The 15,674-nt window shown below is 44.0% G+C and overlaps 2 protein-coding genes across 2 annotated transcripts in view; both read left to right on the top strand.

The window, feature by feature from the left end:
• Nucleotides 1-5,102, top strand: part of frmd3 (FERM domain containing 3) — an 84,326-nt gene extending 79,224 nt beyond the window's left edge. The window contains exon 14 of the mRNA XM_031817452.1: nucleotides 2,166-5,102. Coding sequence (XP_031673312.1) covers nucleotides 2,166-2,851 — 686 coding nt within the window. The 3' untranslated portion in view covers nucleotides 2,852-5,102. The remainder of the gene's footprint in view (nucleotides 1-2,165) is intronic.
• A 5,415-nt stretch (nucleotides 5,103-10,517) lies between these two features.
• Nucleotides 10,518-15,674, top strand: part of LOC109875527 (uncharacterized) — an 18,031-nt gene continuing 12,874 nt past the window's right edge. The window contains exons 1-5 of the mRNA XM_031817444.1: nucleotides 10,518-10,573; nucleotides 10,792-12,206; nucleotides 12,365-12,503; nucleotides 13,901-13,995; nucleotides 14,807-14,865. Coding sequence (XP_031673304.1) covers nucleotides 10,964-12,206; nucleotides 12,365-12,503; nucleotides 13,901-13,995; nucleotides 14,807-14,865 — 1,536 coding nt within the window. The 5' untranslated portion in view covers nucleotides 10,518-10,573; nucleotides 10,792-10,963. The remainder of the gene's footprint in view (nucleotides 10,574-10,791; nucleotides 12,207-12,364; nucleotides 12,504-13,900; nucleotides 13,996-14,806; nucleotides 14,866-15,674) is intronic.

The following is a 15,674-nucleotide window of genomic DNA, read 5'->3' as shown; positions in this document are numbered from 1 at the left end:
CTCTCTCTCTCTCTCTCTCTCTCTCTCTCTCTGCTCTCCTCTTCTCTCTCTCTCTCTCTCTCTCTCTCTCTCTCTCTCTCTCTCTCTCTCTCTCTCTCTCTCTCTCTCTCTCTCTCTCTCTCTCTCTCTTCTCTCTCGGCTCTCTCTCTCTCTCTCTCTCTCTCTCTCTCTCTCTCTCTCTCTCTCTCTTTCTGTGCCCAAAGGTTTTGAATCGTTGGCATAGTTACTGAGCAGTTTTGTTGGTCCAGTAAATGTGTGTGTTTGGCTGTATACTCTTACAGTAGATGTGGTCTTAGCCTAATGAAGGCATTGTGTTATATACAATATGTACAACTTGCTCATACGCTGTGTGTTTGTCTTAGAAGTGGCCCAGCAGATGGGGAATGTGTATGCCCATCATGTCTCTTGTGAGGTACGGGAGAAATGCAAACTGGCAGTGAGTCACACATCACTGGGAGTTTAGCCCAGAGACATTTCCTAATCCACAGCAGGAAGACAGCTGGGCCTATTTTAAACCCCCACACACACACATACACACATACATACATACATACATACATACATACATACATACAAACACAATATACATATAATTATCCTGTATGTTCAAGCTTCAGATATGCCTCTGAAATACTGAACAGCCTTGAGTCTTTTATCACCTCAGGAGGGTATGAAGATGTGCTGTACACACACTGTCTGTTCTGTGTTCTAGTGTTGGAGTCTGTTCTATGTTCTAGTGTTGGAGTCTATTCTGTGTTCTCGTGTTGGAGTCTGATCAGTGTTCTAGTGTTGGAGTCTGTTCTGTGTTCTAGTGTTGGAGTCTGTTCTGTGTTGGAGTCGGTTCTGTGTTCTAGTGTTGGAGTCTGTTCTAGTGTTGGAGTCTGTTCTGTGTTCTAGTGTTGGAGTCTGTTCTAGTGTTGGAGTCTGTTCTGTGTTCTAGTGTTGGAGTCTGTTCTAGTGTTGGAGTCTGTTCTGTGTTCTAGTGTTGGAGTCTGTTCTAGTGTTGGAGTCTGTTCTGTGTTCTAGTGTTGAAGTCTGTTCTGTGTTCTAGTGTTGGAGTCTGTTCTGTGTTCTAGTGTTGGAGTCTGTTCTAGTGTTGGAGTCTGTTCTGTGTTCTAGTGTTGGAGTCTGTTCTGTGTTCTAGTGTTGGAGTCTGTTCTGTGTTCTAGTGTTGGAGTTTGTTCTGTGTTCTAGTGTTGGAGTCTGTTCTGTGTTCTAGTGTTGGAGTCTGTTCTGTGTTCTAGTGTTGGAGTCTGTTCTGTGTTCTAGTGTTGGAGTCTGTTCTGTGTTCTAGTGTTGGAGTCTGTTCTGTGTTCTAGTGTTGGAGTCTGTTCTGTGTTCTAGTGTTGGAGTCTGTTCTGTGTTCTAGTGTTGGAGTCTGTTCTGTGTTCTAGTGTTGGAGTCTGTTCTGTGTTCTAGTGTTGGAGTTTGTTCTGTGTTCTAGTGTTGGAGTCTGTTCTGTGTTCTAGTGTTGGAGTTTGTGGATAATAGCCTCTTACATATTCTTTATCGTCAGCTTATTATTGCCATTACTTTCTAAAACAGACGCACACATGCACACACACACACATACAGATGCACACACACACACACATACAGATGCACACACACATACAGATGCACACACACACACATACAGATGCACACACACACACATACAGATGCACACACACACACATACAGATGCACACACACACACACACATACAGATGCACACACACACACATACAGAGGCACAAACACACACATACAGATGCACACACACACACATACAGAGGCACACACACATACAGAGGCACACACACACACATACAGAGGCACACACACACACATACAGATGCACACACACACACACACATACAGAGGCACACACACACATATACAGAGGCACAAACACACATACAGATGCACACACAAGGATGCACAAACACACCGTAGTGATCTCAGGGAGTGGCTGAAAGAGCAGAGGCACCCAATGACAGCTATTTTGTCGCTCAGAGGAGCCAAGCTGTAGGACGACGACATTCTCCAGTCAGTTAATATCCAGATTTATTTTACAATCAGCTATTGGTTTTGACATGAAACTCGATAGCCTATCACTGAACTCAATAGGGTAAATAAGTAGATAAGAATAAGCGAATATCAGCTCTTTCTTTTTTTTACAGGACTACTGGCTCTGAAGGACTCTGTTCACTTGTCCCCCCTGAAGCCATCTACCACCCCCACGGAACGAGAGCTGGAGTGGCTGGAGGGCTCTGCTCTGGGGCAGCACAAGGAGGAGGAGGCCCCTACCAGGCCTGGGGGGGAGGCAGAGGGGCAGGAAGAGGATGAGGAGGAAGAGGAGACGAGTGGAGTCCTGACCATCTCTGAGTTGGTGTACAACCCCTGTGCCAGCATGCTGCCCACGCCGGTGGACGACGGCCAGGGAGGGGTTGACCTGCTGTTCCAGAGCCCCATCCAGAGCCCTGCTCGCCTGCTGAGAGAGCTACATGCTGACCCTGACATCCAGGCCCAGCTGGTGGCCGAGAGGGTGCGTGACCGTGCCTTCGAGCGTGCACGTGTGGTGGGGAGGAGCATGTTAGGTAGCGGGCTCCGCCTCCTGACGAAGAATGAGCGGGTGAACACGTGCGTGCTGAGCGCGGTCCGCCTCATCGCCATGGTGATAGGGGTGCTGCTGGTTGCCGTACCGATGCTGCTGCTGCTGCTGGAGTCGGACATAGACGTGTCGTTTTTGCACGAGATCAGGCAGACACCTGAGTTTGAGCAGTTCCACTACGAGTACTACTGCCCACTGCGCCGCTGGATCCTCTGTAAGATCAGCATGGTCATGGAGAGGCTGGGATGGGACTGAAGAGGAGAGGAGACACGAGAGTGGAAAGAGAAATGGAGGAGTAGGAAGAGGAGGAAAGTTGAGGGAGGGTTGCTTTCACTCTGTACCATGTTTCTGTCTGCTCGCTCCTGATGCTGACACGCTGATGGGTATTGGTTGTGATTGGACAGTGATTTTCTAGTAGGTACGAGACAAATATGTCTCTGGAGCTCATTTGATTGACTCTCCTCTTCATAACAGAGTCAGTGGTTGATCCCAGACACTGTCAGTAATGGCGGAGTGGGCGGGACAGAGAGAGAACATAGATCTGAGAGCAACCCTATATCACTGGCAACATAACAGAGTCAGTGATTGATCCCAGACACTGTCAGTAATGGCGGAGTGGGCGGGACAGAGAGAGAACATAGATCTGAGAGCAACCCTATATCACTGGCAACATAACAGAGTCAGTGATTGATCCCAGACACTGTCAGTAATGGCGGAGTGGGCGGGACAGAGAGAGAACATAGATCTGAGAGCAACCCTATATCACTGGCAACATAACAGCCACAGCCTACAGATAGATACACTACATGACCAAAAGTATGTGGACACCTGCTTGTCGAACATTTCATTCCAAAATCATGGGCATTAATATGGAGTTGGTACCCCCTTTGCTGCTATAACAGCCTCCACTCTTCTGGGAAAGCTTTCCACTAGATGTTGGAACATTGCTGTGGGGACTTGCTTCCATTCAGCCACAAAATCATTAGTGAGGTTGGGCACTGATGTTGGGCAATTAAGCCTGGCTCACAGTCGGCGTTCCAATTCATCCCAAAGGTGTTAGATGGGGTTGAGGTCAGGGCTCTGTGCAGGCCAGTCAAGTTCTTCCCCACCGATCTTGACAAACCATTTCTGTATAGACTTCACTTCGTGCATGGGGGCATTGTCATGCTGAAACAGGAAAGGGCCTTCCCAAAACTGTTGCCACAAAGTTGGAAGCACAGAATCTTCTAGAATGTCATTGTATGCTGCAGCATTAAGATTTCCTTTCACTTGAACTAAGGGGCCTAGTCCTACCCATGAAAAACTTCCCCAGACCATTATTCCTCCTCCACCAAACTTTAGAGTTGGCACTATGCATTCGGGCAGGTAGCGTTCTCCTGGGATCCGCCAAACCCAGATTCGTCCGTCAGACTGCCAGATGGTGAAGAGTGATTCATCACTCCAGAGTCGAATGGCGGCAAGCTTTACACCACTTCAGCCGACGCTTGGCACTGTGCATGGGGATCTTAGGCTTGTCTGTGGATGGAAACCCATTTCATGAAGCTCCCGACAAACAGTTATTGTGCTGACGTTGCTTCCAGAGGCAGTTTGGAACTCGGTAGTGAGTGTTGCTATGCGCGTCAGCACTCGGCGGTCCCGTTCTGTGAGCTTGTGTGGCCTACCACTTCGCGGCTGAGCCATTGTTGCTTTTGTCCACTGTTTTGGCCATTGTCCACTTCACAGTAGCAGCACTTACAGTTGACTGGGAAAGCTCTAGCAGGGCAGAAATTTGAAGAAATTACTTGTTGGAAAGGTGGCATCCTATGACAGTGCCACGTTGAAGGCCACTGAGCTCTTCAGTAAGGCCATTCTACTGCCAATGTTTGTCAATGGACATTGCATGGTTATGTAATCGATTGTATACACCTGACAGCAACGGGTGTGGCTGAAATAGCCCAATCCACTCATTTGAAGGGGTGTCCACATACTTTTGTATATATAGTGTATATATGTAAATTTACAAAAAAAAATGAATATTGATCTAAATAAATCTTTAAAGTTCTTTTTAATGTTTTGTAAAAAATAAATGTGATGCAAAGTATTTCAGGAATTTTTCAGTCAGAGGATCTACTTACAAGTTTATTGAAGCTATGGGTTGGGGGTCAAAGTCAACTATTTTTAAAGACTACTGTCACTCGACTTGACTGGTAGCACCATGGGTTTTACTACAAAGATATAGCACAATCTTTTACAACACAGATTAACTGTTTCAGATTCTCTGATGTCATTGGAGTCAGGTGGCACAGGTTTGGTTAACTGTCTGTTTGTGTTGAACTAAATGTGATATTATTGAAGGTTTCAGTCAGTCACCTGGCAAGTGGATTTGAGAGTTTTAACATAAATATGTGATGTTAGCAACAGTAGAATACAGTGCCTTTCGGAAAGTATTCAGACCCCTTGACTTATTCCACATTTTGTGAGGTTACAGCCTTATTCTAAAATGGATTAAATTGTTTTTTTTCCCCTCATCAATCTGTACACAATACCCAATAATTACAAAGCAAAAACAGGTTTTTAGAAATTGTTGTTAATTTATTAAAAATAAAGACCAGAAATATCACATTTACATGATTATTGAAACCTTTTAGTCAGTACTTTGTTGAAGTACCTTACAGCCTCGAGTCTTCTTGGGTATAACGCTACACCTGTATTTGGGGAGTTTCTCCCATTCTTCTCTGCAGATCTTCTCAAGCTCTGTCAGGTTGGATGGGGAGCGTTGCTGCACAGCTATTTTCAGGTCTCTCCAAAGATGTTCGATCGGGTTCTGGCTGGGCCACTCAAGGACATTCAGAGACTTGTCCCGAAGCCCCTCCTGCGTTGTCTTGGATGTGTGCTTAGGGTTGTTGTCTTGTTGGAAGGTGAACCTTCGCCCCCAGTCTGAGGATCTGAGCGTTCTGGAGCAGGTTTTCATCAAGGATCGCTCTGTACTTTGCTCCGTTCATCTTTCTCTCAATCCTGACCAGTCTCCCAGTCCCTGCCGCTGAAAAACATCCCCACAGCATGAAGCTGCCTCCACTGTGCTTCACCGTAGGGATGGTGCCAGGTTTCCTCCAGATGTGACACTTGGCATTCAGGCCAAAGAGTTCAATCTTGTTCTTTAGGTGCCTTTTGGCAAACTCCAAGCGTGCTGTCATGTGTGTTTTACTAAGGAGTGGCTTCCATCTGGGCACTCTACCATAAAGGCCTGATTGATAGAGTGCTGCAGAGATGGTTGTCCTTCTGGAAGGTTCTCCCATCTCCACAGAGGAACTCTAAAACTCTGTCAGAGTGACCATCTGGCTTATGGTAACCTCCCTGACCAAGGCCCTTCAACCCCGATTGCTCAGTTTGGCCTGGCAGCCAACTCTAGGAAGAGTCTTGATGGTTCAAAACTTCTTCTATTTTTGAATGATGAAGGCCACTGTGTTCTTGGGGACCTTCAATGCTGCATAATTTTTTGGGGGTATTCTTCCCCAGATCTGTGTCTTGAAACAATCCTGTCTCGGAGCTGTACGGACAATTCCTTCGATCTCAAGGCTTGGTTTTTGTTCTAGAAGAAACAGAAACGCATGCCTATTTAGGCGAGGTGCTGGCTAGCGGAGTAGAACACTTGAAAATAAAGGAGAGTCACACTCTAGGAGCTCAGATGCAAAAATGTAATATCCAACGTTTCGACAGCCAAGCAGAAACGTTGGATATTACATTTTTGCATCTGAGCTCCTAGAGTGTGCGGCTCTCCTTTGGTTTTTGCTCTGACATGCACTCTCAACTGTGAGACCTTATATAGACAGGAGGGTGCCTTTCCACATCATGTCCAATCAATTAAATTTACCACAGGTAGACTCCCATCAAGTTGTAGAAACATCTCAAGGATGATCAATGGAAACAGGATGCACCTGAGCTCAATTTCGAGTCTCATAGTAAAGGGTCTGAATACTTATGTAAATAAGATATTTCTGGTTTTAGTTAAATTTGCAAACATTTAAAAAAAAACTGTTTTCACTTTGTCATTATGGGGTATTATGGGGTATTGTCATTATGGGGTATTGTGTGTAGATGGCTGAGGATTTGTATGTATTTAATCCATTTTAGAATAAGGCTGTAACGTAACAAAAGGAGGAAAAAGGCAAGGGGTCTAAAAACTGTCCGAAGGTACTGTATATCTCATGGTCAGTCGGAACTGAAATGCCAGGCTGTATAGAAAAGGAAAGTCATTCATGGCTGTTATTTTATGATTGTAGTGGCTGACCAATAAGATGATGCATTAGTAAGATATTGGTGAAGCATCGTGGCAGATGATTGGTAAGTGATGGTTTGAATGGGAGGGCCATACAGCTGTCAGTCTATCTACTTATTATGTTACCTTAAGTACAGTAATATTGAGAGAAGCAGCTGTTTGTTGGGGAAAAACATGTTCAGATTCATTGGTTGTGAGTGAAAGGTAATACAGCATGAACAGAATTCTGATCAGCCGAAATAGCAAAATACACATAGTGGCCAGTTTATTAGGTATACTAATCTAGCCTCCAGAACAGCCTGAATTCAGCGCACCTAGCTCCTACGATCATACCACATACAAAGTCACTTAGGGCACTGGTTTTGCCCATTCTGACATTCAATGGAACAGTATCTGAATGCCTCCCTGCCTGTCTGCCTGCTTTATATAGCAAGACACGGCCACCTGACTCACTATCTGTAGGAGTGAATCATTTTTGTGAACGGGGGGAACCTAATAAACTGGCCACTGAGTGTATATCAATTTTGACCGTATTCTCAGGAAAGGACGTACGCACGTTGAATTATGTCTCTGTGTGTGCAAACACAATATGATCTAAACGAACACCACATTGAAACACACAACTTACTTTATAGTCGTAAACATTTTGTGAATATAAAATATCCTTTAATTAACCCTATCATTATATCTCAACAGGTTTGTAGCCATAAATGTCAGTTAAATTCTGTATCTTTTATTCTCTAACACACAGGCACTGACTCATTGTCACAGCTCAATCTTCTGGTCCCAATTTACAAGTAATCTAATGACCCACAATGTATTTAACTCGTCTGCAGTACTGTAGGATGACCACAGAAATCACTCTCATTACCCCTATTCTATTAGCCACAGTGTAATCATCAAATGTGTGTTCATGTGAAGAAACGATAACGTTATGCGTAACCAGCTTTAAACAGTGGGCTGAACCAAGGAGATGTTCTCCCACGGCACTGACTTCAAAACATACTTGTTTTCTTTTTCTCAGAGACATTACACACTTTCAAGGTACACACACACACACACACACACACACACACACACACACACACACACACAAGTATAACACAATGTATAGGCCTAATGTATACACATGTACAATAAGACATGCCCTAGCGTCAGTACTTTGTTAATAGGCCACACCCTTTAGTGTGCCTGACCTCACTCATGCCGTGGATGAGCTCTGAGCTGCAGACTGCATGCCTTCGTCTGTAAATACTGTTATATAGAGAAAAGCCAATCGTGGTGCAGAACTTTCTTTCTTTGTGTCTTTCCCTGGTAAGCAACCCATGTGTAGGTTACCTTCCAGCTTAGATGCATGCACGACATCCATATTTTAGCAAGTGGGTAGTGCACAGTGGGTAGTGCACAGTGGGTAGTGCACAGAATAACCTTGAGTGACGTTGTGCGAGGTGTAGGGGGTTTTCAGTTCAGCGTTCGTTATTCTGAAAGCCACTAGAAGCCAACTGTCCGCCGGACATTTTTGGGGCATTAAAAGAAGCCAATCAGATGGCAAGAAATTAAATTCTATAATGATGGTCAGAGGAAATGCATAATGAAACCAGTGATCATGTAGAACCATAAACCAGTTTAGCAGATTCATTTGATTTAAATCCAGCACGTTTGATACTGCATTTCAAAACATGGGGACTATTGTCCATTTGGAATTGTGTCTCAAGTAGAATAGGTTGCTTTTATGTGTCTGTGACCATAAACATAGCTAGATGTCTAACACCTGACCTTATTGCTAACAGATGTCACTGATGATGTTAGCATGGACACACACATCATGTTATCCATATCATAACAAGTCAGCCTATGACAAAGGCCGTGGTATTCTGTGGACGATAAAGTTCTGAAGCCCACTAACACCGTAGCATTCTCCTTTGTATTATCTATTTCTCGGCCTTTCTATCATGTTTTCTTAGCAGGGAAACTGCCCACAATGAAGCTCTTTTATTTGAGCTACAGAACATGTTTAGTTTGTTTTTAATGTTTTTCAATCAGTGTTTAAGGACTGAGAGTTGAAAGTACCATGCTAGTGATAAAGCTATGTCATCACAAGTTGAAAGACTGAAATGCAATTTATACACTGCTGATTTGGCCGTCAAGACTGCTCGGCACAAATACTGTGATTAAAAAACAACATGCAATCACATGAGTTGATGTCATACGTACCACCCACTTTCTCTTAAGTGATCTGATTAAAAAAGATCGTCCAGGTGTATGACACGTATATGCAAACCTGTAAGACATCACATGGTACAGATGGAAGGAGATGTTCTTTCATAGATTATTTCGATGTTAAATGGGCATGTAACGTGTTTTGCACGGATAGCAGCGTTACCCTCCGTAGCTGTTTGTTGTTATCAGTTTGTAGGACTTGTTTTTGTTATTCTCTTTTAAAACAACTCTGGGAGTAAATTGAAAAAAAAAGAGCAAGTTTTCAGTTGTTTGACCACTGCTGGAACACAAAGCCTTATGAACTTTGTAAAGTGAATTTTGAATGTTTGTATGTTCAAAGAAAAACATGGTTGTTTTATATGTTAATACTGCCACAATAAAGCCCCCCAAATGAATATATATTGGAATATGGTGTACTGTTAAGTTAATGAATTTATTCAACATAAAAGAGCATGAACACTTTTGAAATTAGCGCAACTTTCAATCAGAAAACATTTCACGATATTTTAATATTATTGGCAAATAAGGTTAATTAAAGGTCCGATGTAGCCATTTTTTTATCTCAATATCAAATCATTTCTTGGTAACAATTAAGTACCTTGTTGTGGTTGTTTTCAATAAAATAATTCGACAAGAATAGCTACTTAGCAAAAAGCAGCGACTGTGAGGAAAACAGACAACTCTTTATTATTGGTCCATTAACTCCATCCTTTTCAAACAGCTCTTACACTAGAAGAGCATTATCATCATTCCAACCCCAAGGTGTGGAAATATATATAAAACACAGGGAAATTATGTTTTTGACTGCACTGGGCCTTTAAGCTTGTGGTTTATGTGGACTGTACATTGAAATAGAAATTCTAAAACCCATTTTGTTTACCTAATGCCTATGTAACTCTACCCCATGGTGTACTGTACGTGACTAGTGTATGGTGTGACTCGGGTGTTTAAAAGGAGATTGTACACAGTGAATGCAGAGCCATTTTCTTTCTTTCTTGGTATGATGACTAAATCAACATGTCAATAACTTAGCTAAAGAACCTTATGTAATCTAAAGCGATAAAGAGCACAGGCCTCGGTATAAAAGTGGACACACAGTGCTCTTGCAGTCAGCTATTATAGTCAAGGAGTTAAATAAAGGTAAAAAATATAATAAAAAGAAGGACCTCAAGTGTCGCTTCTCAGATTTCACAGTCCATAGTCTCCGTATCGTGGTCTTGCAGAGTAGGTCTATTTATGTGGTTGACTATGCCTGCATTATTAATGTGGAAACAATATTGTTTCTACTATAAAGCATTGTCCTTTGAAAGCAGGCATTTACGTTCTCTATGGGGGTATACATTTGTATTTACATTTGTCGCTATGGAGACACTGGCCAAGCCCTGTAGTGGGCTGTCTCTCGCTGCAGTCTCCCTTGGTGAGTAAGTATGTGTCTTGTTTCTATAACAACGTTTGTGTGAGCAGCTCAGCAGCTGAAGGGACCGGAGTGGAGAGACTTCTGGGTAAGAAGCTATTCTTATAGCAAATGATAGCAACAAGTAAACGTTTATATGGCAAACCACTTTCAGTTGAATATGTGTGTAGGCTACTATTTTCGGGTCTGTACTTCTGGTCTGTTGATTTTACTTAAGTGCATAGAAGACATACAGTATGTTTACAACCTTACAACCAAGGCTTTAATACATTGAGATTATCTCACTTTCTGTCATTTCGATTTCAGCATGGGTATGATTGGAGTGCCAATGGGGAGCAGCGAGAGGACGGGACGGTGGGAATGCAGACAGGGTCAGATGATGTAGTTCACATGATACTGGGTGTGGCCACAGGGTCAGAGGGTCAGAGGGCAGTGTGGTCCTGGGTCTAACAGTGTTAGCGGGGAGAGTTCTCTGGAGATGGATCCCGGTCTCCTGGAGGGCTCAGTCCTGACTGAGCAGCAGAAGCTACGCCATGTGTTGGACTGGGCTAAGAATTTTCTCGGGACCAGTCAGGATCTCAGCAGAACCTCCCCTTCCTCCCCGCATTTGCACTCTACTTCAGCAGCGCATCAACTCGAGGTCGGTGGAAGAGCTGCTGTCTCCCCCCTTGGAACCTTTCACAATCTTGTCAGAAGCAGAAATGTGAGAGAAAACATGTTAGGCCAATCAGAGCCTCTGACCAGGCTTCCATACACCACCCCACTGTCCTGCCACACTCTCTCCCACACCCCAGGTGGCCGTGAGTTTTCTGGGTCTGAGTTTAAAGAGAATCCTGGACATAAGGAGCTGGTCCTGTTCTCTGGGCCACAAGAGGATAACAATGACCAACCACGTTTCCTTGGTGTAGACAACCCTCAGGCAGACCAGACTCCCCACAAACCAATAGCTCCTCATGCTGAGGGGAGAGATTGTGTTTCCATCAGTGAGAGCCTAAGAGACAGAGACAGTAGCGTTACAAACTGTTGCTCCTCAGTGGACAGTGACACTATCCTATGGTTGCCTGGATATGGTCCTTTATCCAGAGCCCATGACCTCATATCAAGGGAAGGGGGTTGTGGAGAGAGAGAGGACAGAGTTTTGGGAATGCAGGAACACAAAGAGGAGAAGGCGGTGGCGGAGCAGGAGGACCCAAAAACAGGCCTTGAGGGAACCAGTAGTATCATACCTTATGGATCCTCTAGGGTCGCACTAGAGGGTGAACATCTAGATTGGGGAGCCAACGGCTGGGTGTCAGAGGGCCTGAGTGTGTATGAGGAGTATCTGCTGTGTGTGTCCCGTTTGGACCACCTCAGAACAGAGCAGAACCAAGCACCTGCTGACATCATGACCCTACCTGCTGACATCATGACCCTACCTGCAGACGTCATGACCCTACCTGCTGACATCATGACCCTACCTGCTGACGTCATGACCCTACCTGCTGATGTCATGACCCTGCCTGCTGACATCATGACCCTACCTGCTGACGTCATGACCCTACCTGCTGACGTCATGACCCTACCTGCTGACGTCATGACCCTACCTGCTGACCAAATGGCTGATCCCTCCGAGCAACCTCTGAGTGCTGAGCTGGTGGTTGCTAAGCAACATGTCCATCAGGACATCCACAACGAGGGGAGGCGTGCACCATTCAAGAGTTCAGAAGTGAAGAACAGTACAGGTATGTCTCTAATATAGGACCCAGCATCCTATTCAGACGTGAAATAAAACAGCATACCTACCTTACCTAGAGATGCCGTACACACTCATTACATACAGCTCTGTGTGTTGTAGAGACCGTGATATCTCTGGGTGTGTTCTTTGTTTGCCTTTGGTCAGTGATGCAGCCCAAGAGCAGCGGAGGTCAACCTGGTGTCAGGAGTCAGGCTCGTGTCAGAGGTCGCGGTCATTCCTGGAGGTTCTGGGAAAGGTCAAGCCTCTCCTGGTCATCCTTCACTCATGGAGAAGTGCTGCCACGGTAACATCTATCATGAGAAGAGCTGCCACGGTAACATCTTTCATGAGAAGAGCTGCCATGGTAACATCTATCATGAGAAGAGCTGCCACGGTAACATCTATCATGAGAAGAGCTGCCACGGTAACATCTTTCATGAGAAGAGCTGCCATTGTAACATCTTTCATGAGAAGAGCTGCCACGGTAACATCTATCATGAGAAGAGCTGCCATGGTAACATCTATCATGAAAAATGCTGCCACGGTAACGTCTATCATGAGAAGAGCTGCCACGGTAACATCTATCATGAGAAGAGCTGCCATGGTAACATCTATCATGAGAAATGCTGCCACGGGAACATCTTTCATGAGAAGTGCTTCCATGGTAACATCTTTCATGAGAAAAGCGTCTGTGAAACGGCATAACACAATTTTTTGTAAAAAATGTAAGTGAGTACCGGCACTTTTTTAATTCCACAAAAAACACTGGAAGCTGCCCTGTGGCAAGTCACACTCAAAGGGAGTCACACTGCCCTCTGTAGTCTATCAGCGGGACTGCACCTGCACTCAGAAAGACATCAGCATGCATGGTGTATTCATTAGTGCATAAAACCTGAAGAACATACGCACATCCAGGTACTTTCCACAGGTGCTGGGGTTGTAGGCTAACTCATGGAAAACAGAAAGGAAAACGTCGCACACTGCTGCTCATGCTCCCAGGTCATATTTATTTATAACATTTCGACCCTTAGGTCTTCATCAGGCATCCATATCCCAGGTTGGGGTGGAAGGTCCTACATATAGGGGCAGTACTCATTAGTGCACACCATAGTAAAGCGTAGCAAAACATTTTGCAACAGACAAAGTTTTGCAGTGATAATGGGCATTGGGGCAGCAGGTAACCTAGTGGTTAGTGTTGGACTAGTAACTGGAAGGTTGCAAGATCGAATCCCCGAGCTGGTAAAAGGTAAAAATCTGTCATTCTGCCCCTGAACAAGGCAGTTAACCCACTGTTCCTAGGCTGTCATTGAAAATAAGAATGTGTTCTTAACTGATTTGCCTAGTTAGATCAAATTTAAAAATTGTTATTGGAGAAGTTCAGGTTATTCTCTCCCTGTTTTCACCCGTTTGCTTCCATTTAGTTCCTAGTTAATAGCCTGACCTCTAGAGATTGTATTTATTTATTTTTATTTAACCTTTATTTAACTAGGCAAGTCAGTTAAGAACAAAATCTTATTTACAATGACGGCCTACCAAAAGGCAAAAGGCCTCCTGCGGGGACGGGGGCTGGGATTCAAAATAAATCATATATATATAAAACAAATCACACATCACGACAAGAGAGACAACACAACTCTACATAATACTGGAACCAGACAGATTAGATGAACTGTCACTGACATCTCCCTCCTTTGGCTGCAGGTCCCAGCTCCCCAACAGACCCCACTCAACAGGTGTAGTGTTTGAAAGTTCCTGTTCTGGACCCAGACCCCCAACAACACTTCAGCTCCCTCTGGGTGAGCACAGCAGAGACAACTGCTACACTAGATTACTATATGTCCACTGATGCACATTATAATGTATGTGGAACAGTTTATAGTATATCAAATCTTAGTTTATAGATACCTTTTTATCTGTAGTATACTGTCTAACTAAACCCTTTATCAAGTATAAAGTGTAATTACCACAGTAATAGATAAACGAGTATTGTTATAACTCCATTTAGTCACCAGTTATTACAGAACCCTGTTTCTTAGAACACAAAGCTATACAAGAATCCAGAATGCAGGGCATAAAAGGTTGAAGAAGTTACATAATGCGTGTTATGTGTTTTGGGGAAACTCAAGATCTTGGTTTGAAATTAATTTCGCCCCTCACAACCTCGCAATAGTCATAAGACTCTTCACGGATTTAGACAGAATTAAAGCGAGATTACACACACACACACACACACACACACACAGACACACACATACACACACACCCAGACACACACCCAGACACACACACACACACACACCCAGACACACACACACACACACACACACACACACACACACACCCTTACTGTTACAGGTCTTTCATTTGATTTTCCCTGTTTTTGTTTTGCTACACTTTTTGGTTTGCTTCCTGGTTTTTAGTTTGTTGTGTTTTTTTTGTTTTTTTTTGCCTCTTCTTGGGAAAATTTTGTGGGGCACTCATGGTGGGTGTCTTTTAGGTCCCATTTGTTGTTGCTAGTCAACTTTAAGGGGACACCCACCGTAAGTGGTATGTTGTTTTGTATCTGTATCACACATGCCTGATGTAAAGCATTTTGTACATCTTTAGGCAGTGCTGTGAATACCAATGCAACTAATATTCCTGTGACCAGGGCTCTCAAACTGGCAGTAAGATGCATTTCTATACTGTAATTCATTACTGACCGCTAAACAGTCAAACAGCTGAGCACTGGTTATGTACATCTGTGGTGTGTGTGTTGATGGTAGTGTAAAGGTGTGTGTGTTGATGGTAGTTTAAAGGTGTGTGTGTTGATGGTAGTGTAAAGGTGTGTGTGTTGATGGTAGTGTAAAGGTGTGTATGTTGATGGTAGTGTAAAGGTGTGTGTGTTGATGGTAGTGTACTGGTGTGTGTGTTGAGTGTAGTGTACTGGTGTGTGTGTGTTGATGGTAGTGTACTGGTGTGTGTGTTGATGGTAGTGTACTGGTGTGTGTGTTGATGGTAGTGTACTGGTGTGTGTGTTGAGTGTAGTGTACTGGTGTGTGTGTTGATGGTAGTGTACTGGTGTGTGTGTTGATGGTTGTGTACTGGTGTGTGTGTTGAGTGTAGTGTACTGGTGTGTGTGTTGAGTGTAGTGTACTGGTGTATGTGTTGAGTGCAGTGTACTGGTGTGTGTGTTGATGGTAGTGTACTGGTGTGTGTGTTGATGGTAGTGTAAAGGTGTGTGTGTGTTGATGGTAGTGTACTGGTGTATGTGTTGAGTGTAGTGTCATGGTGTGTGTGTGTTGATGGTAGTGTACTGGTGTGTGTGTGTTGATGGTAGTGTAAAGGTGTGTGTGTTGAGTGTAGTGTACTGGTGTGTGTGTTGATGGTAGTGTAAAGGTGTGTGTGTTGATGGTAGTGTACTGGTGTGTGTGTGTTGATGGTAGTGTAAAGGTGTGTGTGTTGATGGTAGTGTACTGGTGTGTGTGTGTTGATG

The sequence above is a fragment of the Oncorhynchus kisutch genome, linkage group LG3 (assembly GCF_002021735.2).
Source record: "Oncorhynchus kisutch isolate 150728-3 linkage group LG3, Okis_V2, whole genome shotgun sequence".
Classification (NCBI taxonomy): domain Eukaryota; kingdom Metazoa; phylum Chordata; class Actinopteri; order Salmoniformes; family Salmonidae; genus Oncorhynchus; species Oncorhynchus kisutch.
Note: the sequence above shows the minus strand (reverse complement) of the source record. Positions and strands in the feature narration are given on the sequence as shown.